The sequence below is a fragment of the Chanodichthys erythropterus genome, chromosome 24 (assembly GCF_024489055.1).
Source record: "Chanodichthys erythropterus isolate Z2021 chromosome 24, ASM2448905v1, whole genome shotgun sequence".
Taxonomy (NCBI): Eukaryota; Metazoa; Chordata; class Actinopteri; order Cypriniformes; family Xenocyprididae; genus Chanodichthys; species Chanodichthys erythropterus.
The window spans coordinates 6,777,408-6,789,682 of NC_090244.1; the positions used below are offsets into that span (position 1 = coordinate 6,777,408).

Below are 12,275 nucleotides of genomic sequence, written 5' to 3' on the forward strand. Positions count from 1 at the left end.
TAAGTTTTATAACTTTATATATTTATTTAACTTTACCGTTGTCGTGCGCTGTACGTTTGACTGAATTGTTTGCTTGTCTTTATTTCTTATTGTAGCCTATAGCTTCTCATATTTTATTTATAATGGTTATTATTGATAATTAAAACTGACGTTTAACAAAAAGAGAAGGTTGTTTTGTCTTATTTCATTTTATTATAGGCTACATACAGTGAAGATAATCAGAGTACATAATATGCACATTTGCCTGAACCACACATTAATAGGTTTCATATTTTTTAAATAAAAACGAAAAGAGGCAGGGTTGTGTTTTATATTTTGTTTTGTTATATAGCCTACATGAAGTGAAGATAATTAATGCACGCATTGTCTGAACCACGTTTGTGTGTGGCGCCTCTTGTGTTGTTGTCATTCCCCTTGTAGCACGCGCAAGTGACGATTCTCTGTCAACCAATCAACGTTCTGCAGAGTGTAGCTCCACCCTTTTGGTACGGTACTGTTGTGCTTGGTACCCCAACGAAAGGGTCCCAAAAAAGTGGTACAGTACGGTTCGAAATTAGGGTACCATTCACAACTTTTGACAATGGAAACGGAAAAAAAATGCGTACCGTACCGAACCGAACCGTACCGCTCAGTGGAAACGAGGCATAAATGAGTTCAGTGATTCAGATCCAATAACGATTATGTGAAAACATAACCAACACTGCCTGATTATCTTTTCTCTTTGCTTGTCTGGCGGTCATAACTCAGTTACAGCAGCCAAACAAATTCTAATATTAAAGAGTGAAGGGTCAAGAGCCCAACTAAAGCAAACCCTGACCTCTGTGATGGTGTCTTAAAAATTGTGATTTTCTCCTTTAGTGATTCTGCTTGTTATCATCAGGTGTCTTCAATAATGCTCAATCATCACTCAATTAATCACTTATTTATCTCATTAATGCTTCAGTGGGTGGAATAAAAATATGGCAGGACTTTTACTTTCTGACCCCTGGACTTTCCACCTCTGGATACTTTAATGTCTCCATTAAGTACACTACCATTCATTTCAGTTTATAAGCTGTCAGATAAGACCAAACATGACATAGATAGTTAAAAAACACTAGTAGATAAAAAGCATGTAGTTGAAAGCAGTGGTTCTCAACTCCAGTCCTCGGGACCCACTGCTCTGCACATTTTGTATGTTTCTCTTATCTGACACACTCAGTTCAGTTCATGCAGACTCTCCTAACGAGCTGATGATCGAAATCAGGTGTGTTAAATAAGGGATACATACAAAATGTGCAGAGCAGTGGGTCCCGAGGACTGGAGTTGAGAAACACTGATTTAGAGCTCAATCTCTGAATTAGATTTACATTATTGATTACAGCAGAACTGTGATTCAACAGCAGAAGATCAGCTTTATCAATATAATTTTACAAAAGGTGTTCTGATTTAAAAAAAAAAAAAAAAAAAATCACTTTCATGTAGAGACACAGACATCAAGAATCATCCTGTGAATCTCAACAGTGGTGACATTCTTAAAGCATGTTGCAGTGCATTCTGGGTGCCACCAATCAAAATTCATCCATGGCTCCCATCATGCATTGCTGCATGAATAAATTATTTGCTTAATTGTCTTAGTAATTTCCTTTATTCTCACTATTTAATTTTTTTTCTGTTTTTCTGTGACTTTTTAGTAGCTTGTTTTCTAAAGTTCAGAGTTGATCTGTTGATCAGAATATGTTGCTTGTCACCTTCATTGAGATCCAGAGACCGATACTTGATGTCCGTGAGTGCCTGAAAGAACAACTTTTGTGAAATCCTTTGGATTATATTGATAAAGCTGGTTTTATGCTGTAGAATCACAGTGCTGCTGTAATCAATAATGTAAATCTATCTCAGAGTTTGGGCTCTAAATGAGTTCAGTGATTCAGATCAAATAATGATTATGTGAAAACATAACCAACACCACTTGATTATCTTTTTTCTTTGCTTGTCTTACAACTCAGTTAACAGCTAAAACAAATCTAATTTTGACTTAAGAGTCAAGGGTCAAGAGCCAAACTAAAGCAAGTACTCATCTCCACAATGGTGGCTTAAAAATAGTGATTTTCTCCTTTGGTGATTCTGCTTGTTATCATTAGGTGTCTTCAATAATGGTCAATCATCACTTAATTATCTCATTAACTTTAACACCGCTTCAGTGGGTGGAATGAAAAATATGGCAGGACTTCTACTTTCTGACCCCTGGACTATACACCTCTGTATATGTCATGTGAAGCAAATGGTACAGATGAGGTGTATTGAGGTGTAAACGACTCTGTCTCTCCTGACAGAACCATCCTGTGTCCCAACAGTCCTCAATCAGCATATTGATGAATCCCTTGCACTAGATAGGCATTAGCATACTGTGATGATGAAGGCCATTGTGCCACGTTTAATTCACATGTATACCTTTCAAAGGGATTTCTGACGTACTAGGAGAGTAAAGAGTTCTACCCATATTTGCTCAGCCCTACAATCATGAATTTACTACTATTTACTTTTTAGTTCTGTCACAATTTTTGTGTATACACCTTTTGTAAACATTACATAAATAAATGTTTATACTGTACACTGTAAAATGTAATTAGTTGAGTTTACTTACAAAGCTTAATTAAACTGTTGGGTTTACATAAAAAAACTTAAGGAAACCGATTGCCTTAAATTTAGCAAGCTACCAAGCTACTAGCTACCACACAGTACAGCAGGGATGGACAACTCCGGTCCTGGAGGGCAGTGTCCTGCAGAGTTTATCTCCATCCCTGATAAAAACTCACTTGCCTACAGAGGTGGGAAGTCCAGGGGTCAGAAAGTAAAAGTCCTGCCATATTTTTATTCCACCCACTGAAGCATTAATGAGATAAATAAGTTATTAATTGAGTGATGATTGACCATTATTGAAGACACCTGATGATAACAAGCAGAATCACCAAAGGATAAAATCACAATTCTTAAGTTACCATCATCGAGGTCAGGGTTTGATTTAGTTGAGCTCTTGACCCTTGACTTTTTAAAGTCTAAATATATTAACTTGTGTCACACATGTCAACTTACTGGAAAGCCAAACCAGTTTTTGAAACCTGCTCCCCTTAATTCGATACCGGCTATTAGTCAACCGTTTGAGTGTCTCATTATAGATTGTGTTGGGCCATTGCCGAAGTCAAAAGCATGTAGCAAATATTTGCTTACAATTATGTGTCAAGTAACTAGTTATCCTGCTGCATATCATCTACATTCTGTAACAGCAAAGCAAGTCGTAAAGACACTGACTCAGTTCATTTCTGTGTATGGGATACCACAAATGATCCAATCGGATCAGGGAAGTAATTTTACTTTTAATTTGTTTAGTCAAATGTTGGAACAACTTCATATTCAGCATCATCTGTCCAGTGCTTATCATGCTGAATACTGAATTGAAAGCCATTGAGGCGATAGATATAGAGAATGTGAAGGTGCCGTCATGCTGTGTTCAGTTCTATTCTGGTTTGTTTATATCGTGCTGCCTTTCTGCTAGTGAGTTTAGGGCAGTATTTTGATTTTCTGTCATGATTGTGAAAAATGTCGCCATTGTAGATCATTTATGCTGAATCGAAAACTGCAACAGGAACTCATCATCGTTCAGGGGGGAAAAAAGTGAAATATATTTTCGCCTTTTCTACGTAAAAGTGAAGGGAAGACGACGCATAGCAAATGTAGTTATATTGTCACTGATTGAACCCACTGCCTATCACTCAGTAAAATAATCACACTGCTGAGTGATTTTGAAAGTTATGTATTTTGTTTTGGTGTAATTAACATCTCAGCCAGCACAGCATGGTGGGGCCCAGATGGGTGTCACCTGGGCTGCCTAACTGGGGCCCAGACATTTTTGTCCCCGGTTTCCATGGAGGCCCCACATGGATTAGCCCAGATGAAATGAACTCTGCTCAGTGTGCACACTACAGGCTGTTAAATGTAACACAGAAACATGCTGGAGTTAATGAGATAATAAGATGATAATGAGCAGAATCACCAAAGGACAGAGGAACAACAAGAACTACAACTTCAGCCACAGCGTGAACCGCTTCTTTCGGACATATCCGATTTGAGAACCGGTGAGCTGATGATACTGCGCATGCATGTAATTTTTCAAGAGAACGAAAAGCACGTTAGTCAAGTTTTGTTGAACATCGGACAGTGTGAGAATATAAAACATATATTTATGACTTAATTCAAAATACAAAAATTGTATTGTGCTTTTCCAAATACACCATAGCAGATTAATAGCATAAAATACTGTACATAATACTGAACATAATAACTTCATGCCAACATGAACATAATATTTTGTACACAGATCAAACTAATGTTCAGAAATAGTTCTACAAATTTATTTTTCTATATTAATATTATTTAAAAAGCAATATAGTGAAAGTTGTGTAGTTATGCTTTTCAAGTTATTATTTTTTTTAAAGATTGGAAACATTTATTTGTTTCATAAATAATCCATGGACAGCTTATTTAATTTCTAAACAAGGTGATATAAAGATAAAAAATGACATAATCAATCTACAGCGACATACAGATTTATACTACAGATTTATTTACATTATAACTGTAAAACTTTGTTTGCACATCACTGCCTGTAAATGTCATGTGTTTGGATCATAGACTGTAAAAAAAGATGGACGACGCGACGACGCTTCCTTCCATTGTATTGAACTGAAGCTAAAATGGGCAGATGAATGGGCGCTGACACGTTACACAATACGTCAAAAAAAAAAAAAAAAAGTTTGGAGCCTGGGCATGCGCAGAAGGAATCGTCAGTTGAGCCGGATCGAGGCGGAGTCGCGATATCAAACTTCCGCCCAGACGACTGCGTCATCATTCATGTGTTTTAAATAGACTATAAAAATTATACACAATTTAAAATTCTACCTATAAAATAATAGGCTATTCTGTTTCTAGAGCAATAATATTTAAAAAAAAACTGCAAATTCAGTAGATAAAATCAATATAACATGCCACTTGAAACAACTCTAAATCGTCAGAAACGGTCCTGCCATTTTAAATCAAGTTCAACTAACGTTACAGGAGATCGATTGCTGTAATTAGAGTAGGCTATCATTAGTTTTGTCCTGCTAATTAGGCTATTATTTTATACCCATAAAAATAATAAGTAACTGCCAGATAACGATCACCTGCTTTTTCCCGACATGGTTAACATGTTATCTTAACTAATAACATTTATTAATTAGCTTATAGCGCCCACACTTAATGTTATCCTGTACGTCGGTTAGTACAGTTTACTGCTGAACAACTCATTTTGTTGGTGTTAAATAACAAAGAAATTAACAGTCTTCAATCTCCTCTCGAAGCTCCGACAGTCCTCAGACAAGCTGTCAATCAACTTCGAATCATGACGACACGCCCTGTTTTTATAGCATCAAATTGCTAGCTAAAATCTAAATCATCACAAAAACGAACAATTGATATATCAGCGTGATAACAACTAACTTAAATGACCAAAACCATCTTTCAGAAAGTTTTATTTGAAGCATTTATTAGCAATTTAATTTTAAGCAATTTGTTTTCACTGTAGTCTCATTCGACTGCATTGCGAGGGCGGGGTTTATGACCTGTACTGCATCCAGCCACCAGGGGGCGATCAAAGAGCCCGCAGTTTCACTTTTCAAGACGTATGAGACACACCCAGTTTGGACGCTTAAGATGCAAAACTAAACTGTAAGAAACTAAATTGTAAGAAAACACTGTTTATTAAACACTTCAAACTTCCAACAAAAATTTATTCACACACAGACATCAAGAATCAGCATATGAATCTCAACAATGGTGACATGCTGCAATGCATTCTGGGAGTCATGGATGAGTTTTGTATGAGGCACCCAGAATGCATTGCGGCATGAAGCATGTCACCATTGTTGAGATTCATGCGCTGATTGTTGATGTCTGTCTGTGAATAAATCATATAGGTGAATTAAAGCGTTAATGGACGTTTAATTGTAATTTATAGCTTTATTATTTTGATCTGTTTTTTGAAATTTTTTTTTTTTTTTTGTTATGCTGGAAAAGATCCAGCACAAAATTAATAAAAACATTTTTTCTTCATATAAAGCTCAGTCATTAGATCAGTGAACAAACCCACAGCATGATGACAATTATATTCTTATCAAACAGCTGACAACAGCTAAACACATTTCTGCTTACCTTTCTTGCCATAACAAATAGCAAGAGCAGCCAGAGAAACACAAACACTAAATCAGTCAAGAGTCAAACTGCCTAACTGAAGTAAGCACTGACCTTGATTATGGTGACATCAAAACAAACTTATTTTCAACAAATTATCAACTTCTAAAACTTTTATAATTCTCAATAACAACTTTTGTAGATGTATGTCAGAAATAAAGTCAGTCCGGTTAGGACTAAGTGAAGCTGGTAAAGCTGTTTGTGGAGTTGTTTAATCAGATCTTGAGAGATTTAATGTCTTTTATCTTCAGTTGATTTCATCGAAGGCTGTGGCTGAAGTTGTAGTTCTTGTTTTTCCTGTATAGCTTTCCTGAGCATGTAGTCAGTAAAGTTAGAAGGGGTTCTTTTGGGCAAAATAACTTAATCATTAGGTTAAGTTAGGGGGTGGAACAATCCAACCGTCTCCATTGACTTTGTATTGCGTGAGGCTGCCTATTTGTCTTTTCTGACTTATTACAAAAAACAGAACAATGTCTAAAAGCTGCTGTGTGACAAGGTGCACAGCTAATAAGCTAAAAAACCCAGAAATAAGTTTTTATAAGCTGTCGACCCCCCAAAACGAATGTTTAAGGACATAAAAGTGGATACAGGCAGTGAGACACCTTGTCACACAGCAGCTTTTAGACATTGTTCTGTTTTTTGTAATAAGTCAGAAAAGACAATGAGGCAGCCTCACGCAATACAAACTTAATGGAGACGGTTGGATTGTTTTCCCCCGCAGTGGGCGTGGCTTTCAGATTATAAATGCGCTCTGTCTCTATGCATTAATATAGCTTGAATGTAACTCTATACCCTTGCATCATTTAATACACGGATCAATGCAAATTAGCCCGGCCTCCACTCACTCACGCAAGCTTGGAGAGTATACTGTTGCTGTAGTGATGAGCAGATTGTTGTTTGTGTTGTGGATATTTAAAAAAAAAAAAGCTTGCTTCGCTTTATATATTCAGTTTAACAGCTGTGTAACTGAACTGCTTACATATTTTTTGACGCTTAAATTGTGTTCTAAAAATGATGAATTGGTAACACTTTTGCAAAACCGTCTGAATTCACTCGCATTCGTTTGGACTCTCACTGAATCACCTGAAGTGATTTCTTAGTAAAATAGACAGTATCAAACGAAAAAGCAGCACTGTTTTTCAGCCGTTGAACATGCGCTAAATGTATGTCTGACAAATTCTTTGAAATTTTGAGTTTTCAGATATAAAAACGTTTAAAACATCTAGAGCTACACTCATTCTGCTGTACCATTGCTCTCAGTGATGACCAAAAGGTGCGTAAAAGTTAGGCTATTATGTAACTTTATAGTGTTAAGTAAAAAACCCTTTGTGCGTACCGTCAGATGAAATCCTGCAGGCGCCCATAACACTTTGCAGTTTTTTGTTCAATTCACACCATCAAAATGAACTAAATGAAAAGTTGGCCTCAAACTTTCTGCAGGTGTGGGTATTCAGAGCGCTGTAGTGTTATATACAGGCCTATGGCACAGTACTGGTATGTTGCTGCTTTATTTGCCTGCTAAGACTAAATATAGTTTCATTTACAAACAGTAATAATTATCTAATGTTAATCATAAATATGGAAAAGAGATGAGCCCATAAATGCGGATGCCACATGTTGACTTTGTAATGTTGACTTTGAAAATTTGATCCACAGTAATTTAATTTGTATTCTCTAAAATGATTTGCATATCCCTGTCACCACACACAACGTAAAATATTGAGTGTTTTTTTTTTTTTTTATATGATTTATGTTTAAATCAATGTGATAAACGAGTCAGGTCAAAAGTAATCTAAAAAGTAATGAAATTACCTAAATTAAGTAATCTAGATCACATTACTAACTACAATCTTTTTTACAATTACTAACTGTATATATTTGATACATGCCCTATGTGGGTGTGTGCGAGGATTTTGGCAATAGGGTGGAGCACTTTTCACTCTTTAAATTACAGTGTGCCCTTCTTCCCAGCCCCTTTGCTTGATGAGAGCACACCTGTGGTCACATCTCCAGCCTCTTAATCAAAAAAATGATAAAATCTGATAAAATGTCTGCTGAGTTTGAACTTTGTCCAGGAAGAAAAATCGGGGGCTCCAACCCCTGTTTTATCATCGCTGAGATTGGACAGAACCATCAAGGAGACATAGAAATTGCAAAAAAAATGATCCGAATGGCCAAGGTAAAGTACTGCTTTATCAGATGTGAAGTCTGATACCGTGTTGATGCCGGTTCTTTTCATATTTTGAAACAACAGGGGAGGGGGGAGCAGTGAGATGTGTAGATGTCAATGTTAGCACGACCAGGGGAACACCAAAACCACAATTTTCATATAAAAAATTACAGTTAAAAGACTAATTTAAGTGAGAAACTATTAATATAAATGATTTTACTTGTATTTTCTAGTTAACAGAAGAAATGACATGGAAACAGGATACAGAAACAGGGCTGTTCACACAGAATGTGTTTTTCCATTTCACTGAGCTACTTTGCATTGTTTTTCAACATAAACATGTGCAAGTCCGTTTTGCTTGCGTCATTTGCAGCATAATTTGCATAATTTTTAAAAACTCATCTCAAGACCTTGAAATTTTTCCCCTTGTTTGACTAACATTTGTGTCATGTTTTTAACCACAAGAACGTGTTCCTGTCTATCCCACCTGTTTAGTAACCATGGTAAATTCACTTTAAAAAAAAAGCAAGAACTTTCACAAATCTTAAGTCAATAATTAAAGAGGAAGCTTCTTTAAAACAGCTCCTGAGCTATAACTCACACATTATATCACATCAAATTAACTTTTAGATTTCTTATATGGTGAAACTCATTTATCATTCAAAAAATGCTGTTTATTGTCAACTAAATCCACTTCTACTTCCACATTTACCTCCATTCAGGACTGTGGAGCCGACTGTGCCAAGTTTCAAAAGAGCGAGATCGAACACAGATTCACCAAGCAGGCTCTGGAGCGTCCCTACACGTCCCCTCACGCCTGGGGCCCGACCTACGGGGCTCATAAGCACCATCTGGAGTTCAGTCACCAGCAGTACAGAGAGCTGCAACAGTACGCCAGTGAAGTTGGCATCTTCTTTACTGCATCAGGGATGGACGAGGTGAACAAATGAAAGAGGGTCCCAATGTTTAGTACAGAGAATATATGCATGTTAACATGCAAATATCCCTTAGAGACCCCGTAGTTTGAAATGCATCTCATAACTTTTCCTCTCCCTACCTCAATCAGATGGCTGTAGAATTTCTTCATGAAATCAATGTGCCGTTTTTCAAAGTTGCCTCAGCTGACACCAACAATATCCCTTACCTGGAGAAAACTGCCAAAAAAGGTAAAACCCATTTCAAATAACCAGAAGCTGTTACAACAAATTTAAGAGAGTTGTTGCTGTAAACTTGTTCTCCTTTGACTGAGATCTGTCATCTTCACTCTCAAGGTCTCATTGTTCCTCTATTTATCTAACATTTCAGACACTATCCACAGTGACTCACAAATGAGAACTGAATCTGAGTAGCTTCTCTTGTGCATTTGAAGTCAGTTATTCTGAAGCCCCTGGGCAATTACGTATTGACAGTGCTGATTGGCCAAAGAGCAGAGCGAATGAAACCTAGAAATCCTGGTGTGGATTTTCTGGAGATTCACGTTGGGCTGGATTTAAGTCTGCAGAGAAATCGACATGTGTGAACTAATCTTAATGTGTTAATGACTGAAACAATTACTTTATGTTCTCCCAGAAGCAGCCATATCTTGAAGCTGAAGTTTTGATTATTTTTATAGGTCGTCCCATGGTGATTTCTAGTGGAATGCAGTCTATGGAGACCATGCGCTGTGTTTACCAAACGGTCAAGAAACACAATCCCAATTTCACGTTTCTGCAGTGCACCAGCGCTTATCCACTGCCACTAGAGCACGTCAACCTCAGTCTGATCCCTGTAAGACATAAATAGCTTTAATCTCATTTTCATGATATTCATAAATTACTGAAGAAAATGTTTAATTTTTTTAGTAGTAGTAGAGTAAAGTCTTTCTTTCCCTTTTCCAATGCAGGAGTTCCAGAAGGAGTTTCCGGATATTCCTATAGGCTACTCTGGACATGAGACGGGCATCCATGTGTCTGTGGCTGCTGTGGCACTTGGGGCAAAGGTCCTGGAGCGTCATGTGACCCTGGATAAGAGCTGGAAAGGCAGTGACCATTCAGCATCACTGGAGCCGGCGGAGCTGGCGGAGCTGGTGAAAGCCATCAGGACGGTTGAGATGGCAATGGGCTCGCCAATCAAACAGATGCTGCCCTGTGAGGCTTCCTGTCACAGCAAGGTCACATATAACGGTTGTTCTTTGTTTAAAATCAATAGGTGACTTTTGCTCAATTCTTTATCTCCTTTCTTGCAGTTGGGGAAGTCAGTGGTGGCCCGGAAACCATTGCAGAAGGGTCAGACATTAACTCTCGACATGCTGACAGTAAAAGTGGCCGAACCGCACGGCATGAGACCAGAGAACATCTTCAAACTGGTTGGCAAGAAAATCACTGTGGACCTGGAGAAAGATGCCACCATTACTGATGCCATAATACAAGACTGATGATCAGACACTCCAAAATATAGGGCAATGAAGGGGTCTTATACTTTTATTAAATCAGAAATATAATGTCTTGAATTAATTTTGCATATGCCTAATGTCTTGATATCAATGTTGTAACTCGCAGACTATAATTTTCTTTGAAATCGTGGTGAATGAACAATTAATTTCAAATCAACTCTGGGTCTGTGTTCATATTGGTCTCTCTATTAGACCAAGCTGTGTTCCCCAACAGCAAGATGTTTTGGCTCAGAATCAATTCAAACCACAGAGAACAATGAAATGTGGAATTATTATTTAATGTGTAAATGCAAGTTTATTGTGCATTACAGCAATGGCAACACTTCACTAAGACACAAATGTGACTTTAGATTTGTTTTAAACACAATAAATATTGTGAAAGTTTGATTGAGTGTGTGGTTATTTGGAACAGACAGCACCAAAGTTCTTGTATGTAGAAAGTATGCTGGTTTTTGCAAAATGGCTCGGTCTACTACCTCCATGAAGTTGGCAAGCTCATAAAATGAAATAGAGTAGGTTTGGGGAAAATGCCCCCCTAAAGGCCTGTGTAATTTTTTCTGTAAAACAAAATTTAAATGTGTACAGATGTGAACTCATAGTTTTAGTGATGTAATGGAATGATAAAATGTAATTTTGAAAATTGACCCCCCCCCATTAATATGTGTATACATTTCCTCATGTTTTCTTTTTTTTTTTCTCTTTTCTTTTCACAAAATGATAACATTTCAGTTAAGGTTAAACATCTTTGTGGCACTACACCGCCATACCTCTAGATGGCGCATTACGCACATATGAATAATGCGAGAGATTTACTTCCCCCTGTTCGGCGCGCTCAGTAATAAACTGACTGCCGCCGTGGAAAGATATAACTTTTGTCTTCTCATGTTTTTACAGGTATCGAGTATATTTTATTAAAAAAAAGATTAATTTCATTGTACTTGTGTGAATCGACAGGGGTGATGCAAAGAGTTTAAGCGAGTTATGAAGTGTATTTAATCTAAAAAAAGTGTTTTAATTCACAAAGAATTATAAAAAACGGCTAAAGAGCAAGTTTATTCATGTTTCATGCCTGTTTATGTTGATTGACATTAGAAAAATGTTTATTAGACTAAGATATTGAGTTCATGTCTGATATATTATCGTTTTAGAAACGTTTTAGAATTACATTTCTTAGTGCATGTTGTATTCTCGTTTGTATCGCCATTTTGAGTGTTCAGCACATGTATTGTTTCAGTGTCTGCATGTGCGTGAGTTAAAAAGAATAAGACTAATTCTATCAAACTAATATATAATGACATCTAAAGTATTTTCATTATTGTAAAGTATATGATTATTATTATAAATCTATGTAAGATTCTAAATGCATATAATGCATACCTGCATATAAACTTATGTGTTAACATACAAGTA

General features: G+C 36.8%; 1 protein-coding gene across 1 annotated transcript; it reads left to right on the forward strand.

Annotated features, from left to right (window-relative positions):
* Positions 1-8,311: 8,311 nt before the first annotated feature.
* On the forward strand, positions 8,312-10,901 carry LOC137015157 (sialic acid synthase-like). The gene is made up of 6 exons (XM_067379900.1): positions 8,312-8,443; positions 9,157-9,372; positions 9,501-9,600; positions 10,047-10,201; positions 10,317-10,583; positions 10,659-10,901. The coding sequence occupies exons 1-6, from the start codon at positions 8,312-8,314 to the stop codon at positions 10,845-10,847; spliced, it is 1,059 nt and encodes a 352-aa protein (XP_067236001.1). The 3' UTR covers positions 10,848-10,901.
* Positions 10,902-12,275: the final 1,374 nt, after the last annotated feature.